This window comes from Pristiophorus japonicus, chromosome 4 (genome assembly GCF_044704955.1).
Source record: "Pristiophorus japonicus isolate sPriJap1 chromosome 4, sPriJap1.hap1, whole genome shotgun sequence".
Taxonomy (NCBI): domain Eukaryota; kingdom Metazoa; phylum Chordata; class Chondrichthyes; family Pristiophoridae; genus Pristiophorus; species Pristiophorus japonicus.
In genome coordinates this window covers 186,266,027-186,285,029 of record NC_091980.1, presented here as the reverse complement: position 1 = coordinate 186,285,029, position 19,003 = coordinate 186,266,027, and the positions used below count along the sequence as shown (strand labels likewise).

Genomic DNA, 19,003 nt, shown 5'->3' with positions numbered 1-19,003 from the left:
CAGAATCTGTGGTGATTACAAAGTAATTATCAATTGTTTCTCCCTGCAGGACCAATCCCCACTACCAAAGGCAGACGTCCTTTTTGCGACGCTGGTGGGAGGAAAGACATTCACGAAGCTGAACTTGACCTCGGCCTACATGATGCAGGAGCTGGAGGAATCATCTAAGGGCCTCGCCTGCATCAACACGCGCAAAGGTCTCCATTTACAACAGATGCCCGTTTGGGATTCGATCAGCCGCGGCGATATTCCAGAGAAACATGGAAAGCTTACTGAAGTTGGTCCCGCGCACCATGGTCTTCCAGGACGACATCTTGATTACAGGTCGGGACACAGTCGAGCACCTGCAGAACCTGGAGGAGGTTCTTAGTCGATTCAACCGCGTGGGGCTCAGGTTAAAACGCTCGAAGTGCGTTTTCCTGGCGCCTGAAGTGGAGTTCCTGGGGAGAAGAATCACGGCGGACGGCATCAGGCCCACCCATTCGAAGATGGAGGCAATCGAGAACGCACCGAGGCCAAGGAACGTGACGGAGCCGCGGTCGTTTCTAGGACTCCTGAACTATTTTGGTAACTTCTTACCGGGTCTCAGCACACTGTTAGAACCACTGCACGTCTTACTGCGTAAAGGAGATGAATGGGTATGGGGTAAACACCAAGAAAATGCCTTTGTAAAAGCTAGAAAATTGTTATGCTCAAACAAATTGCTTGTGTTGTATGATCCATGTAAGTGTTTGGTACTAGCATGCGATGCGTCGTCATACGGTGTCGGGTGTGTATTGCAACAAGCTAATGAATCTGGGAAATTGCAACTGGTTGCTTATGCATCCAGAAGTTTGTCTAAGGCGGAGAGGGCCTACAGCATGATTGAGAAAGAAGCGTTAGCATGTGTTTATGGGGTAAAGAAAATGCATCAATATCTGTTTGGGCTCAAATTTGAATTGGAAATTGACCATAAGCCACTGATATCCCTCTTTTCTGAAAGGAAGGGGATAAATACCAACGCATCGGCCCGCATCCAGAGATGGGTGCTCACGTTGTCCGCATACAACTACGCAATCCGCCACAGGCCAGGCACAGAAAACTGTGCCGATGCTCTCAGTAGGCTGCCATTGCCCACCACGGGGTTGGAAATGGCACAGCCTGCAGATTTAGTTATGGTAATGGAAGCATTCAAGAATGAGCAATCACCTGTTACCGCCCGACAGATTAGAACCTGGACGAGCCAGAACCCCTTACTGTCCTTAGTAAAAAAAAACTGTGTGCTTCATGGGAGCTGGTCCCAGGGTCCCATTAGAAATGCAGGAAGAAATAAAGCCGTACCAGCGGCGCAAAGATGAAATGTCTATACAGGCAGATTGCCTTCTGTTGGGTAATTGGTGGTACCAAAAAGGGGCAGGGACACTTTCATTAGTGATCTCCACAGTACCCACCCAGGGATTGTAATGATGAAAGCGATAGCCAGATCCTACATGTGGCGGCCTGGTATCGATGCAGACTTAGAGTCCTGCATGCACAAATGTAACATGTTCACAGTTAAGCAATGCACCCAGGGACGCGCCACTAAGTTTATGGTCCTGGCCCTCCAAACCGCGGTCTTGGGTCCATGTCGAATATGCAGGCCCATTCTTGGAAAAAATGTTCCTAGTGGTTGTAGATGCGCACACCAAATGGATTGAATTTGAGATAATGTCAGCAAGCACGTCCACTGCCACCACTGAAAGCCTGCGGGCCATGTTTGCCACGCATGGCCTGCCTGATGTCCTTGTGAGTGACAACGGGCCGTGTTTCACCAGTGCAGAGTTCAAAGAGTTCATGACCCGCAATGGGATCAAACATGTCACATCTGCCCCGTTCAAACCAGCATCCAATGGTCAGGCAGAGAGAGCAGTGCAAACAATCAAGCAGAGCTTGAAGAGGGTAACTGAACGCTCACTACAGACTCGCCTATCCTGAGTCCTGCTTAGTTACCGCATGAGACCCCACTCGCTCACTGGGATTCCACCCGCTGAACTGTTCATGAAAAGAGCACTTAAGACAAGGCTCTCGTTAGTCCACCCTGATCTACACGAACAGGTAGAGAGAAAGGCTTCAACAAAGTACATATCAGGATAGTGCAAAAGCGTCATGCGAAATTGAGATTAATGATCCTGTATTTGTGTTGAACTATGGACAAGGTCCCAAGTGGCTTCCCGGCACTGTTGTGGCCAAAGAGGGGAGTAGGGTATTTCGGGTCAAACTTTCAAATGGACTCATCTACAGGAAACATTTGGACGAAACCAAACTCAGATTCACGGACTATCCAGCGCAACCCACATTAGACCCTACCTTTTTTGACCCCCAACACACACACACCAGTGGCAACCGATACAGCAGTTGACGACAAAGCAGAAACCCATCACCCACAGCAGCCCAGCAGGACTCGCCACACCAGGCAGCCCAGCAAGGCCAGCTGCACAGCAGCCCAGCGAGGGCCCAACAGACTACTCACCAAAACCAGCATCTGCACCGAGACAATCAACCAAGGAAAGAAATGCCCCAGATCGACTCACCTTGTAAATAGTTACACTATTGACTTTTGGGGGGGGGGGGGGAGTTGTGTTCTATATGTAAACCCTTAAATACATTGTTTAACCACCAGAGGACTCATCCCCTGGAGTGAGCACCTGTACTTAAGGAGGCTTCACAGGCTGGAGAGGCACTCTGAAGACCTGCAATAAAGGACTAGGGTCACACTTTACTTTGAGCTCACAGTATCTGGTCAGAGTCTTTATTCATACACTACAGTACATAATTAGCACTATTGTATACAGCTTTTCAATAACCATATGTTCAGAAAGAAGAAAGCTAGTGATTTACCATTCAGCCTTTTGCAGCATATCAAGGGTCACGAGTAACTAAATAAACCTGTGGCCATTGGAGAAATGAAATGGGAATTGTAGTGCCAAGTCATCCAAGGGTAGTTTTAATAAGTCTCAATAATTACCATGTAAATTTCTCAGCACCTACAGTTCTATCACAATTGTGAATTCCTCATTGAGCATCACACACAAAGAACATTGATCGCATTAACAAGTCAGTATCAACACTGCCAGTAAAACAAACACAAGCGTACACGCACTCGCACACACATCACCTCCAAGTAAAATGGATGGTTGAGTGCATCCTATACTGTTAACATCTTGCCGGGTTAAAGGTCATTCCTCTGTTGCCATGGCTGCTTCCTGGGTATATATTTAACAGGTCCCAATTGATAGCATATGCAAAGCTGTCAGAGCACTGTTCATACATTTTTTTAAAAAATGGAAATAATACCAAATTAGTTATATCTATGGAAGCCCCAAAACAGGAGCTGGTTGAACACACCAGGTTAGTCACCTGAAACTATGAATAGTCCGGAGCACGGGTGCTCAATGATGTTTTACTGGTAGCCATATTGTTGCATGAATTTACCCTTCACTCTTCCCACATTTAGCCATTTACCAAATCTGTTTCTGCCTGTAAGCAGATTTGCAGTGTAGGGAACCATTAGCAACAGCTCTGAAGGTGGCTAGCGTGGATTGTTGTTCTTTTGTACGTTTTTATTTTTTTGTTATTTTCCCACATGTTCTTGTTTATTTTAGTATTGAGTTGTGTATTCCTTTCTTTTGTGACTGAAGTTGGTTAACAGTGCTGCGCTACTTCATGTGATGTAAGTGCACTGCTATTGTATAAATCATTTTATATTTATTTCCTGCTGCCCACTAATTGGTGATGGAAAATACAAATTCCTTCCAATTCCTGCATTACCTCCCTTCAGTGCCAGATGCTCTTTCCCTGGCCCTGTATTATGCAGAGCTGCTTTTCTGTGGTTTTGTTACGTTATTTGTCATTTATGTAACAACACTGCAATACTGTACATACGTAAGAAATGCACACCTTGACCACAGGGGGTGAACTTGTGGGAGACATTCCTCACCTGGTCACCCAGGTATATAAAGGGAGGTCCCACGCAGGGTCATCACTTCTTGGTCCTGTGAATAAAGGTTCAGGTCATGGAGTGACCTTGTCCATAGAATGTGCCTCATGTGGATTTTGGTGTTGTGTAAGGACTTTACATTGGCGACAAGAATGGGAATCAACGACCCACGAGAATGGCCACCGGCAGCACAGATGAACGGTACTGTGTTGGTGAGGACTGGGATGATTTAATTGAGAGGCTCCATGAGAGCTTTGTCACGAAGGGCTGGCTGGGAGACGCAGCAGCCGACAAGCGAAGGGCTCATCTGCTGACCAGCTGTGGACCTAAGACTTACGTGCTCATGAAAGACCTGCTAGCACCCGAGAAGCCGGTGGACAAAACTTTCGAAGAGCTCAGCAAACTAATTGGTGAGCACCTCAAACCGGCGAGCAGCGTACACATGGCCCGACACAGATTCTATACATACCGACGTCGGGAAGGACAGAGCATACCGGATTTCGGCGCTTGGCCAGCCTCTGTAAGTTCACTGAAGCCTGCAGGAGGGGGAGATGCTAAGGGATATCTTTATTGAGGACATCGGTCATGCTGGGATTTTCAGAAAGCTAATTGAGACCAAGGACTTGACCTTGGAAGCGGCGGCGTTGATGGCTCAGACTTTTATGGCGGGGGAGGAGGAAACCAAGACAATATACACGTGCAATTCTGCCTCCAACATGGCGATGGATCAGGGAGTCAATATCATAAACGTGACAGAGCCCCGCAGGCAGGCAAGGACAGTTCGAGACACCCCAGGCAGCAATAGACCCAAGAGTAAGTCTCCACAGAAACAATGGCAGGCTGAAGGGACATTTACACCCGCCCCCCACCCCCCCCCCCGGTGGACAATGCGGCCCGGGATGGGACCATTGACGCCCACTAACAGGATGCTCGAGCAGTCAAAGGGACAATCAACGAGGAATGCCTTGCAACAGCTCTTTTGTTCACAACAGTAGGAATCTCATTTCATGCTGGAGGTGTGGGGGCAGACATGCTGCCAGGACTTGCAGGTTTCAACAGTTTGTCTGCAGAAATTGTAACCTCAGTGGCCATTTAGCCAGAATGTGCAGAAAGCCTGTAACCAGGCTAATATACGAGGCGGATGAACCAGATGAGGGGTCTGCGAGGCAGGATGACGCTTGGGGCAAATCAATGGACGCTGAAGTTCAACGGGTTCATGTGGCAAACATTCACAGCTCATATACCAAAACACCACCCATGATGATGAAAGTCCTATAAATGGCATCCCTGTCCCTGCATGGAGTTGGACACTGGGGCCAGCCAGTCACTCGAGTGTTCAACAATTCGAAAAGCTGTGGCCACTCAAAGCCATCAGACCCAAACTAGAACGCATTGAGACGCAATTACAGACATACACCAAAGAAATCATTCCAGTGCTAGGCAGTGCAATGTTGGCAGTCACACACAATGGATCGGTGAACCGGCTGCCGCTCTGGATTGTCCCGGGCAATGGTCCCGCACTGTTAGGGAGGAGCTGGTTAGCTGAGATGAACTGGAAATAGGGGGATGTGCACGCCATGTCATCTGTGGAGTGAAGTTCATGCTCACAGGTCCTACAGCAATTTGAGTCACTATTTCAACCTGGCATCGGGATGTTCAAAGGTACCAAAGTGGTGGTACGCATCACCCCGGACGCCAGACCAGTGCACCACAAAGCCAGAGCTGTGCCGTATGTGATGCGGGAGAAAATTGAGCGAGTTGGACCAGTTGCTGAGAGGGCATCATCTCGCCCGTTGAATTCAGCGACTGGGCAAGCCCCATCGTTCTCGTCCTAAAAGCGGATGGCTTGGTCAGGATCTACAAGGCCACTATCAACCAGATGTCCCTACAAGACCAATACCCGCTCCCGAGAGTGGAAGACCTTTTTGCCACGCTGGCAGGTGGCAAGCTGTTCACCAAGTTGGCCCTCACTTCAGCCTAGATGACCCAAGAACTGGCCGACGAATCTAAACTACTGACCACCATCACCACGCACAAGGGACTGTTTGTTTACAACAGGTGCCCGTTTGGCATTCGATCAGCGGCCGCGATTTTTCAAAGAAACATGGAAAGCCTGCTCAAATCCATTCCTGGAACAATCGTATTTCAGGACGGCATCCTCATCATCGGTCGTGAAACCTGGAGGAGGTGCTACGCCGACTGGACCGGGTAGGCCTGCGACTCAAGAAGTCTAAGTGTGTGTTTTTGGCTCCCGAGGTCGCGTTTCTGGGCAGGAGGGGGTTGTTGCAGACGGGATCCGGTGAGGCAATTCGACGAGCGCCCAGGCCCTGCAACACATCGGAGTTGTGTTCATTTCTGGGACTCTTAAACTATTTCGGGAACTTTCTGCTGAACATAAGCACATTGTTGGAGCCACTACACGTGCTCCTGCATAAGGGTTGTGTTAGTTTTTGGGGGCACTGTCAGGAACGGGCTTTCAATCGGGCGCGAAACCTATTTTGTTCAAATAAGTTGTTGACCCTGTATGACCCCCGTAAGAAATTGGTTCTGACATGTGATGCATCGTCCTATGGAGTTGGGTGCGTGTTGCAGCAGGGTAACGCTGAGGGCCAACTACAACCTGTGGCTTATGCCTCCAGGTCGCGCGCTCAAGCGGAACGGAGATATGGGATGGTTGAGAAGGAAGCACTCACATGTGTCTATGGGGTGAAAAAGATGCATCAGTACCTTTTTGGCAGGAGGTTTGAATTAGAAACGGACCACAAGCCGTTAACATCCCTGTTGTCAGACAGCAAGGCTTCAATGCCAATGCGTCAGCTCGCATACAGCGATGGGCTCTCACGCTCGCTGCGTATGACTACACCATCCGGCACCGGCCCGGCACTGAACATTGCGCTGACACGCTCAGCAGGCTTCCACTGGCCACCACCGAGGGGGCAGCAGAGCAAAGCGCTGAGATGGTCATGGCTGTCGATGTCTTTGACAGCGCAGGCTCCCCCATCACAGCCCACCAGATCAAAATCTGGACCAACAGAGATCCCCTCCTATCCTTGATTAAGAAATGTGCCCTGACTGGGGATCGGGCGCCCGCACACGGAGCATGTCCTGAGGAGGTCAGACTGTTTCACAGACGGCTGGATGAGCTCTCCATCCAAGCCGACTGCCTACTATGGGGCAGCCGGGTAGTCATGCCCCAGAAGGGCAGGAAAGCATTCATCAGGGAACTCCACAGCGAGCACCCAGGCATCGTGCTGATGAAGGACATTGCACGGTCACGTGTGGTGGCTAGGAATTGATTCAGACCTGGAAAACTGTTCGCAGGTGCACGACGTGGTAATGCCCCCAGGGAGGCCCCGCTCAGCCCGTGGCCCTGGCCCACCAGCCCATGGTCACGTATTGACAGACTACGCAAGCCATTCATGGGGAAAAATGTTTCTCATTTTGGTTGATGCGTACTTGAAGTGGATCGAGTGCATCATTTTGAATTCGTGCATGACATCCACCACCGTGGAGAGTCTGCGGCGGTCTTTGCGACCCACGGCTTGCCGGACATCCTTGTTAGCGATAATGGCCCATGTTTCACAAGCTACGAATTCCGGGAGTTCATGTCGGGTAATGGCATTAACCATATCAGGACAGCACCATTCAAGCCGGCCTTCAATGGCCAGGCGGAACGTGCGGTCCAAATCATAAAACAAGGCATGGTCCGGATTCAAGGACTCTCCCTTCAACGCCGCCTATCGCGCCCCCTGCTGGCCTATAGGTACCGACCGCACTCGCTTACGGGGGTCCTGCCCGTGGAGCTACTCATGAAACGAACACTCAAAACTCGGCTGTCCCTCATTCATCCAGTCCTGTCGGACATTGTTGAGGGCAAGCGCCAAAACGAGTACCATGACCGAAATTCAAGGGGGAGATGTATAGAAATTGATGACCCCGTATTTGTTCTTAATCACGCTTAGGGGCCCAATGGCTTGAGGGTACTGTAATAGACAAAGAGGGGAATAGGGTCATAGTGGTTAAACGTAACAATGGGCAGATATGCTGCAAGCATCTGGACCAAGTTTAAAAAAAAAGGTTCAGCATGGACACTGAGGAACCTGAGGAAGATTATGAGATGGTAGTGAACACCACCGCCAGTGAACGAGCAACAAGAACATTCAGCAGCATGCACAGTCCCTGCGGTCAGGCCGGAATCACCACAGGTGACAGACACGCATACCAAGGCTCAACAATCAGCCCCAACTGCGACGCTCCATGAGAGAGCGCAGACCACCCGAGAGACTTAACCTATGATCCCAATAAGATGTTGAGGGGGAGGTGATGTCATGTATGTAACCTTTATGTAACAACACTGCAATACTGTATATATGTAAGAAATGCACACCTTGACCACGGGGTGAACTTGTGGGAGACACTCCTCACCTGGTCACCCAGGTATATAAAGGGAGGTCCCACGCAGGGTCATCACTTAGTCCTAAAGGTTCAGGTCATGGAGTGACCTTGTCCATAGAATGTGCCTCGTGTGGATTTGTGGTATTGTGTAAGGACTTTACATTATTGATGTCCAAACCAGAGAATGGGGCACCTAGAACATTTGGACAGCAGATCTATCCTTTCTGGTCATTCCCAGGAATATTCGCAGACAAAATCAACACACTTTTGAACCAAAAAAAGTCCATGTTTTAAATGAGACCGTCGTGTTGTTCATGTACCTCAGTAGTACAATTGTTAAATATAATTATGATATTAATTGTTCATTTGCTAATTTTCCATTTTATTTTACAACAGTTCTCAAACTTGACAAAGATTAGTAAAATGTAAAACTTCAGAGCATTTAGATGTTCTGATGCTGTTCAGTATATATTTAAAATATGTCATGAAACTTATTTTGCTTTTGTGGCTGGTGTGCAAAGATTGGTGTTGGAAGTAAATAATTTTGTTGCAATTCGAGAAACTTGAACAGAACCTATGGGGTTCTTTCTGTTTTGCAGAGATGTGTGTAGTGAGGATTTAGCTTCTGGAATGTAGCCCCTTTCAGACCAGGAGAAATGCAACTTTGTGAAAATAAAGTTGTAAATTGTAGCAGCTGTGTGGGGTATTTAGCTGATGAGTTGCGGCTCTCCGGGTTTAATGGAGGTTAGGGAGGTGATCCTGGAGTGTATCTGTGCTTTCTAATTGAGGGCAGCTGGAGAATCAGTCTGGCAAAATAGTTTAAGTAAAGCGACATCAAGTGTCAAATGTGCAGTGAACAATGATGTTGCACTTGCTCAAGATTACATTAATAGTGCATTGACTGTATGGGAATGTGTCACCATGGGGCTAATATGTGAAATTGGTGAGGAAATTGATGATTAAGATGAGGACTGAGGGACTATGTAAGAGATTAAGCAGTATCAAAAAGGTGAACTTTAGTGGTAGGTAAAATTGCATATAGTTTCAAACTGGCAATGGACAGATCCAGGACTGATGTCTTGTAGGAACACCTGAAATGGAACTCGGGAAGCTTAATAATTGAGACATTCAAGAGCCTGTTGGATTCTGTATAAGGCTTGCAGTTGGTTCCTGTGTGTTGCATGTGTAGCAAACTGGAAATAACAGAACATTCTGTCAGGAATATTTGTCTTCTGAAACATTTATATAATGTCTTTCAGAACCTTAGGTTGTCACAAAGTGCTTTTGAAGTGTAGTCATTTCTAGAGAATGGCAGAAACCAATTTGTGCACAGCATAGTGGGTTGCACCAGCCAGAGTGAAGGACATTTTGATGGGGTGGGGGGAGGGAGAATAGCCCAAGTTAGGAGCCAATGGTATAGGAAGGAAAAAGGGTTGACATCCTGCAGTCAGGAGCTCGGGAGGAAATTAAGAGTATGGGAATAGTAGGATTAGATAGGTTAATGTGACCGGAGAAATGGTGCAGGAGGATTCCAGCTTCCTCGGGCTTTGGGACCAGTTCTGGGGTAGTAAGGATCTGTGGCCCCTCAACAGCTGGGACTAATGTCCTTCTCTTGGTAGTCTGTCGTATCCAACAAAGACGTTGATGTGCTAATCATCAATGGCATGTGTCTTCAAGTGGCTGTATAGGCCAATTCTGGATGCACATAGTCTCCTGCACGTCGGACAAGGGAAGTTCAATGTGCCTAATGTCCTTATGGGAAGGTTAACTAGTGCTGTGGGAGACGGTTTAAACACATTCGGCAGGGGGTTGTGCACCAGTATGAAACATAAACAAGGTGCAGAAGATTGAGAGACAAATTGCTTTAAAGAATAAATGTCTGTAATGTGGTAAATAGGGGACTTCAATTATCCCAATATAAACTGGAATAGTAACAGTGTAAAGAACAAAGAGGGAGAGGAATTCATAAAATGTGTACAAGAGAACTTTCTTGACCAATGTCTTTCCAACCCAACGAGGAAGTGCTGGAGAATGAAGTGGGAAGCATTTGGGGAACAGTGATCATATCAGGGTTAGAATACCAGCGCAAGCTGCTCCAAGTGTGCGCCAATTTTGAGATGGGCGACTGGGTGATGTCATCAAAACCCTGGTCGCCGTTTTGGAGTGTGGGCAGGAACATCGGCAGGGCCCAGGTGCAGAGGAGTGGAAAGGTTGGGGCGGATGGGCGGCGGGAAATCCTGGCGGAGGTGCGACAGATGAGGGTACGGGGCCCAGAAGAGCAGAGGGCCCAGGGACAGCACGGGCCAGCCCACACTGCGATATGTGTGCGCGCTAGGTCCGTGCAGCAGAGCAGGTCTCCAGTTGTCTTGGTTAATCCTTGCCACTGGATCAAGACCTAGCTCTGTCAAGCCCGTGTGGTGGCTGGTGTGCAACGATCACCACACATTTATAAAAAAAAAAATTAAAAAAAATTCACCCTTCACATTTTCCATCCCCTCAATTGGAGTTCAGGACTGGAACATCGGGTCCTTCATCGAAACACCTGTGAACTCGTGGAAGCAAGTCATCCTCGTTCGAGGGACTGCCTATGATGATGGATACTGTGGGGAGAGGAAAAGACCTGTAGATTTTTCTTTTTGAATAGGTGGGCAGAACGGCCTCAGTGTATCCATCTTGACTCTGTTTGTCCAAGGTGGCAAGTTGTAGTTGTAGATGGATGTAATTTGGAGAAGACTGAGAAAGTCATAAGCCATCTGTGTTAGCAAATTTGCCTTGAAGGCAGACAAATACCATCAGAAATGGCTCCCAGCAACAAACTTATTTACTTTTCACTGGATTTAAATTGGCTGCTATCGGGATTATGCTGAAGAAATCTTGTAACCATCAGGGATGCAAATTCACAGTAGTTTTTGTTACTGAAGTAGCTTTCCGTGTTTCCCACCTTCTCACTTTTCCTTTCCTGAAGTCGATGACCTGTACTGGAGTTTGGTTCCATGGGGCAGCAACACTCCTGGTACCTGCCCAATGGCTATTGTTCGTGTGCAAGTCTCGTCAGCAATGTTCGCTGGAAGCGGCACTTTGTTCCGCGCAGCCTGTTTCGTTTAGTGCACGGTCCCTTTAAATTCCTGCGCATGCGCGGTATTTACAATGTAAAATACAGTGAACGGTCTGCGCGGGACCTATCCCATCACTACCCGGCCGTGCAGCTTCGAGGGTACATTGCTCGTCAGTGAATGCCAGCAGGCTATTTGAGGACATAATCAGCTGGGCCCAGTCTTGTCCCCACCAGATGTGCACATGGCCATTTTTTCAGTGAGAATCAATGGATCCTAGTCCGGAGCAGGAATCCTGGCTGATTCATGTTCCTTCCTTCTCTGTATCACAGGGACATTGGGGCCATTTGTTCCACCCCTGCTGAGATCAGCAAACTCTGGTCAGACCAGGAACCTTTTGTATATATATATATGAGGTTACCAGAATATTGAAACTAATTTTTACACAGTAGAAGCCCAGTTTGATATCCAGTTCACCACAATATGAGTGAACTACAATTTTCATTTTAAACATCGATTTGAACAATTGATCTTTTATTATTTGCTCTGGGAAAAGGGTCCATAAGGATGTGTGCTGTGATGGACTTGATCGACATAATGTCATTATTGTTTTTACGAAGCAGGCTACAACATCAATAGGTAATAAATATTTATAGAAAGATGCAAGCTAGAACCCTTGGTGATGCTACATGGCCTTAAAATGACCTTGAACTGCAGTTATATGCATTCTGAATTATCAGTGTGGCATTCAATAAAATTTGTTTTTGAAATTGATAATTGCCTTTTGGTCTACTATCAGATGCAGTGATTTCTTCCACTTAAGGAAATAACTGCCAATCATAGAATCTTGCAACACAGATGGAGGGCATTCAGCCCATCGAGTCTATGCTGGCTCCTTGAAAGAGCTGTCCAATTAGTCCCACTCTCTCGTTCTTTACCCACAGTCCTACAACTTTTTCCCTTTTCAAGCATTTATCCTATTCAGTTAGAGTTTAATCTCTTTACCTTTTATAAATATAGAGGGGACGCTTGTAGCTGAAATTCACAAGTGTTCATTGTTATATAAAATGCTTTAAAACAAAAATGTGCTTTACACTGTTAATGGCAGCTGTTTGAATTGCTTACAATATGCCCTCTGACATGCACCCTTGTTCTTGAAACCACAGATTATGCAAATAAGTTTAACTTTCTTACTGAATACACACCAGTATTGGACTTCAAGTTTTGACATTTAAACACATATATCTCTGGACACTTTTAACTTGAGTTAAAGAAATTGAATGCCTGTTTTGTTCTTGTGGGTAATGGGCTCATTGCCTTATTTTTATCTAAAGCCTTAAGTTAGTCAAACAGTTGTTTGAGGCTTTGTTGAAGAATTGTTTTCTTTTCTCTTTCCAGAAATTGTGGATGGAAATGCAAAGATGACGCTTGGTATGATCTGGACAATCATCCTTCGATTTGCCATTCAGGATATCTCCGTGGAAGGTAAATAGGTTTGCTGTTGGAATCCTTTCGTAGCCAAGAGTAAAAATAAGCTCAGTGGCTTTTCTTCTGCAGTCAATATTTGGAGTCTGAAACATTGAACGCCTGCTTGGTTTTTAGCTTAAATATGTGTAGTCCTCACTGTGACCATTTCCTGCCTTCTGAATTGAATTGGTGAAGAGCAAACATGTTTACAAAACTATGGCGATAAAACTCCTAGTAAATGTTTAAGTAGTTACTAGCTGGGAAACCTAATCAATTTCTATCCATGGTTACCAGCAAATTGCAATCTGCTTATCGCTTACTTTATATAATGCTAGCCTCATGAATTAAGTACTCTGCTTTTACAATGCTTTTCTCTGATCCCAGCTAGAAATACATGGTATTCAATAGGGGCCCCAAATCTTAATAGAAATTGTTTGTATTCTCTCCCCTTCCCCTCACCATAAGGGGAACAAACAGACTTGTCCCTTATTATAACACAGTCCTCAGGATAAAATGGATGATGAGGAAAGCTAAAGTGTAAAATCCCTGCAACGGATGGCATGCTCCCAGCATTGAACAGCATCTAAATGTTTAACACCAAATGTTAAAGTAATTTTTTTAAAACTGACTTGTGTTTTTGTAGGCTTTCAAAAACAAAAACACCCACACAAAATGATCTCCAACGCAACCTTTATTGCGAAGTTCTAACAATCAAGATCTCTGGGGATGTTGATGCCCTGGAATTCATATTGAAAGCACTGCTGTGGCAAGGAACCATCCATGTCAGATAGTTATTTAAAATGTGGATCTTGCCTTTAATGATTCAGCCATTAAGTCTAATCTATCCTCTGCTAGTTATTCCATACAGCAAGGGATTTGAGTCTTAAACAGTAAACAAGTGCGGGAGGAAGAAGGGTCACCTCTTTCCACTTCCCTTCCCACCTCACCCTCCCCTTGGGACAAGATGCCACTGCTTGGAAATAAATAAGTAAATTAATTGGTGACACATCTCATGGGTCTATTATGAACTGGCTGTCATTCTGCAAAGTGGATTTTGGCACCCTTCCTGCTACTGAATGCCAATCGAGTGCTACACCATGAATAGATTGTGGAATAGGTATGTCATCTAAACAGATCTCTTCCATCGGGGGGACCCAATGGGGCAGGTCTCCAGCGGACTGATTTTTGTCTTTAACATGTGTAATCTGAATATAATTGCAGCCTTTTAGCAGAGTTAAGTGGAAAGGGCATAATATTTCTGTTCCTATTTTCATTCCCTACTGCAGGCATATAGTTTTCCTTTAACTAGAGCAACTATGATTTGAACTGGACAGGAAATCCAGAAAGGTGAACCTGTTGATTGTTGACAGATTTGAATTTCCAAGGCAATGATCTTCCAATTGATAGGATATGTATGGAGGTTTGCTCTTGTTAGGTTTCATACTGATCTTTTCTTAGTGCTATATTTTCTCCTCCTGCCCCTTTAAGCTCACTTTCTTGCTATTTTCCTTTAATTAGGAAGGCAAACTGGTCTGTATTGTGGGCTTTGTGACTGCTGTCAGTGCCACCCAGTAACTGCACAAGAGATAGGTTATTTTTGAGGAGTAGTGTAATCCTCCCCTCATTTAACCACCAGGAAGTGCATCATCTCTGGTACCAGCTGTGAACCTCCACAAATAACTTGGTAATGGCCAGATGAATTTGAGACTGGGATTGCCATTTGTAAGACCAGTGGCAATCTAATGGGATTCTAAGTGATCTATTGAAATACATAGAAGTTATAACACAGAAACAGACTTGTCCCAACCAGTCCATGTCAGTGTTTACCCTCCAGATGAGCAAATAGTTCAACATATGCCCACCCTGCTCCCATATCCCCATATTCCCCCATCCACCTATCCATTCTAATTTTAAATGTTGGCATCGTTTCTGCCTCAACCACTAAACCTGGAAGTGAATTCCACAGGGCCTCAACTCTGCGTGAAGAGGTTTCTCCTGCCCTCTGTTTTAAATCTTTTACGATTAATGTTGAGTATGGGCCCTCATTCTAGATCCTTCAGCTACTGGAACCTATCTGCTTCTATCTACCTGTCCCATGCTTCGTTATTTTAAACACCGATCATATCTCCCCACAATCTAATGGGGGAAAAAAAGCTCCCATTTTTTCAACATACTAGGCAACATCCTAGTAAATCTGTGTTGTACCCTCTCTCAAAACTCAACATCCTTCCTATAGTGTGGAGCCCGGTCCGACACATAGTCCTACACACGGTAGTTTTAAAAGTTTTATGTTGACTCATTGAGCCCAAGTTTCCACACGATAAAAAACGGGCGCCCCTCCGAGCTGGGCGCCCGTATTTCGCGCCTAAAACGGCGCCTAAAAAAAACCTCGCGATTCTGGAGCGTTCTGCAGCTCCTTGTCTGCCTGGCGTTGCGCCCAGGGGGGCGGAGCCTACACTCGCGGCGATTTTGTAAGTGGGAGGGGGGGGGTACTATTTAAATTAGTTTTTTTCCTGCCGGCAACGCTGCGCGTGCGCGTTGGGGCGTTCGCGCACGCGCAGTGTGAAAAAATCATTGGCACTCGGCCATTTTTGTAGCTGTTTAATTTTTGAACATTTTTTTAATAAAAGCACATTGCCATCAGCACTTGCAGCCTTCTCACTGTCTCCTCCCTCCCCCGCGGGAAGAACGGGCACCTCCTCCTCTTTCTCCTCCCCCCCCCCCCCCCCCCCCCCCCCGCGGGAAGAACGGGCGCCTCAGGCTGACTGCAAAATTCTCCGTGTCTGAAGCACTTTCACACAGGTAGGAAGATGGTTTATTTAATCTTTTCTTTGCTTATAAATGTTTATTCAGGTTGGATTTATTTGTATAATATTTGTAGAAGTATAAATAAGGATTTATTGTAGAATTTAATAACTTCCCTTTCCCCCCCTCCCCCCTCCCCCCCACCTCGTTCTGGACGCCTAATTTGTAACCTGCGCCTGATTTTTTAATGTGTAGAACAGGTTTTTTCAGTTCTACAAAAATCTTCACTTGCTCCATTCTAAGTTAGTTTGGAGTACGTTTTCACTGTGGAAACTTTGAAATCGGGTGTCAGTGGCCGGACACGCCCCCTTTTGAAGAAAAAATTCTGTTCCAAAGTAGAACTGTTCTATCTGACTAGAACTGCAGAAAAAAAAATGTGGAGAATTGTGATTTCTAAGATAGTCCGTTCTCCACCAGTTGCTCCTAAAAAATCAGGCGCAAATCATGTGGAAACTTGGGCCCATTATTACCACTTGACTTTTATTTACTATACCTTGTGAGAAAACCTACAATTTCATTCATTTTTTTAATGGTCTTATCAACCTGAGGTGCTGCCTTCAATGACCGGTGAACCTGAACTCCCAACTACAGATGTACCCTCAGACTGTCTGGTAAATGTTGTTCCTCTACCCTTACACAGTGGCATTTTGTTCTAAAGTTTGCCTCTGGTTTTCACAGAGACATCTGCGAAGGAAGGGCTCCTACTGTGGTGTCAGCGAAAGACTGCTCCTTATAAGAATGTGAACATTCAGAACTTTCACATCAGGTAATCCAGTCTGAAAGTGTACCCCTTTTAAGATATTCAGCCGGAGTTTTACAGTTGCCTGGTTAAGATGGGTAATTAAATGTTACAATCAAACCATCTGAGTTAATTAGTAAAAGTGAAACACTGGCTCACTCATTCTCTCTCGCTCACTCACTCACTTTGCACAGTTCCCATTATAATGATTGAAACTTATTAACTTTGAGGGGTCAAAATCCCTGGTAATCCAGTCATTCCAAAAAAATTAATTGGGCTGCTTACTTTTGAAATGCAGAAACTCACTTGGCCACTGGCATTGGTTTCTTTACCATCCTGTGCAAAATTTGATTACACTGCAAGTTTAACATCTGTGCAAAGCAGTTTCTGTTGTGCACCAATGTTATGTTTGTGTAGTTTTAATCCTTTGTTGTGCCCTAACTCTAGAGCAAAGCAGAGTGAAACTCCCTCCTTCAAGGAGTCCAACTCTTCCTGAATCTGATGTCTGGATAAAAGCTGCAATTCCACTATTAACTGTAGCACTTTGCAACAACATTACATTTGTAGATGCTCCTATATAAAGAGATGGTTACTGTGGTATATGTTGCCTATTGGGGTGAGCTGAGCTAAACGGTCATGTTGTGAACATCAAACTCTTTTTGTTGGACATGTGGTAGACCACCAATTCTCAGTCTAACACATTGACAATCGTCGGCTTCGACTGAGAGTCTAGTTTTGTTTCTTTTCGATAGAGACAGGAGGAAAAGAAAACTGTCAATCCATCCAGGGCAGGTTACCTCCTGCTGATCTGCTGAAAATGCCACTCTGCTAAGAAGTGATCAGCCTCAACACCACCCACATTGAGATTAAAATAAAATGTTGTTTCAATTCTAGTTTTATTAAATGGGCTTCAATGATGACAACCTGGTTTCATATGAACTTGCTAAAAGATGACTGGCAGGGTCATGGAGTACAGGATGATACAGCTTGTCCTATCGTGCACCGCCTTGCGGCAGTATGATTGTTCATGGTCTTCAGCTAGTGTCTGCACAGCATCCTCTTGCACTTTGCCCGAGCCCTCTTACAAAGAACAGAGGATTTGAAATAAACGGAAGAAAGCAATGCCACTGACATTCTCATAATATCCCAGGAAGTGAAAAGAGTTGTATTCAGATTGGGCAGTGGACCAAAGTGACACGTTATAATAGCGCTGAAAGCTGTGGGTTAACAGTCTATCCTCAGAGGGGTGGAAGGGGGCACAAGAGCATCACTGGCAGAGTCACCCCAGATTATTGTTGTGCACCTCTTGAGCTGCTTCTACGTAAGTGCCATGCTGTTGCTAACGGATCTGGAGGTCACCCCACAGGTAATTTGCCAGGTTCCCCAAGGCAAGCAGCTGGAGACCTTGTTTTTTTGAATCTGATCTTCCCTGACGTCAGCATTAGTGAATCCAGCAAGTTATAGAGGTTGCCACCATCTGCCTATGGTCCAAACATCAGGAGCCATTGGCATTAGCACGCCATCTTGCACAATATAGAAGCAGCTTTATTTATATATCTTGTACATCATCTGATCCTTGGTTGGGACCAAATGACCTGTGCAGAAGGTTAAATCTGAAAAATTAATTGAGGAACATCAGAACAGGATTAGGCCTTTTCAGCCCCTCGAGCAAATCCTTTTAATTGTTAAAGGAGCTGTTAGCACAATGCACGGAGATGCAGGCCTGTCAGGGTGGTGCTAAATACCAGCGCCTATTAAGCAGTTTGTACACATACTGGGGGGAAGGCAAGTGCACATTAGATTTGGGCAGGCTGAAGAATGTGGTGACATTAAGATTTTGGGACTTCATTATGACATTCAGTCTCGAGTAGTTTCAAAATATCGCTTGAGTCTGATACTGAAATTTGTGGAAATGTTAACGCCAATATAATTTCCTTACCTGTTCTCCTTTCAGTTGGAAGGATGGCCTTGGATTCTGTGCTATTATCCATAGACACCGGCCAGAGCTTATTGACTATGCAAAACTGCGAAAGGTCTGGAACCCTATTTTTATATTCTTATATGCCTTTGCTGTGCACATTTATACATTAGGACAGTTGGATACTCAATCTAGATTTATATTTTTGGGTATGTGCATTGACTGATTCTCTCCAAATCCAGCTACAGCAAAACCTTCCATTCCCATGGGAAACATTAAAAAAAATCTCTGAAAATGTTTGAGATTAAAAAGATTGATCTGACACAGATGAAAAGAACTTTCACAAATTATGACTGTTGTTTGGGTCTCTATGGGTAACTTCACTAATGTCTCCCATTTTACAGCTATTTATACCTTTCCATTCGTGGGCTGGATTTTGTGAATTCACCAGTAAAGATGACCAATTAAGCACTGCTAGACATTTAGGCCTCGGCTGTCTCCCTCGCCTCCACCCACTGATTTTCACGCCCCGCCTCCATCACATCTAGGGAAGGCAGATCAGAAAAGTTCTTCAGGATGCATGCTGCTGCAAACCTGCCTCCTTTCATCTTCCCCAGAAACTCATTCCCCAGTGCTGAGGCCTGGCAATGAGATGTATGTCCATCCGTAGG

The 19,003-nt window shown here is 45.6% G+C and overlaps 1 protein-coding gene across 7 annotated transcripts in view; it reads left to right on the top strand.

The window, feature by feature from the left end:
- Positions 1–19,003, top strand: part of actn1 (actinin, alpha 1) — a 208,944-nt gene that overhangs the window by 124,451 nt on the left and 65,490 nt on the right. For all 7 annotated transcript variants that reach the window (XM_070878920.1, XM_070878915.1, XM_070878914.1 and 4 more), the window contains exons 4-6: positions 12,802–12,888; positions 16,354–16,441; positions 18,369–18,447. In XM_070878920.1, coding sequence (XP_070735021.1) covers positions 12,802–12,888; positions 16,354–16,441; positions 18,369–18,447 — 254 coding nt within the window. The remainder of the gene's footprint in view (positions 1–12,801; positions 12,889–16,353; positions 16,442–18,368; positions 18,448–19,003) is intronic.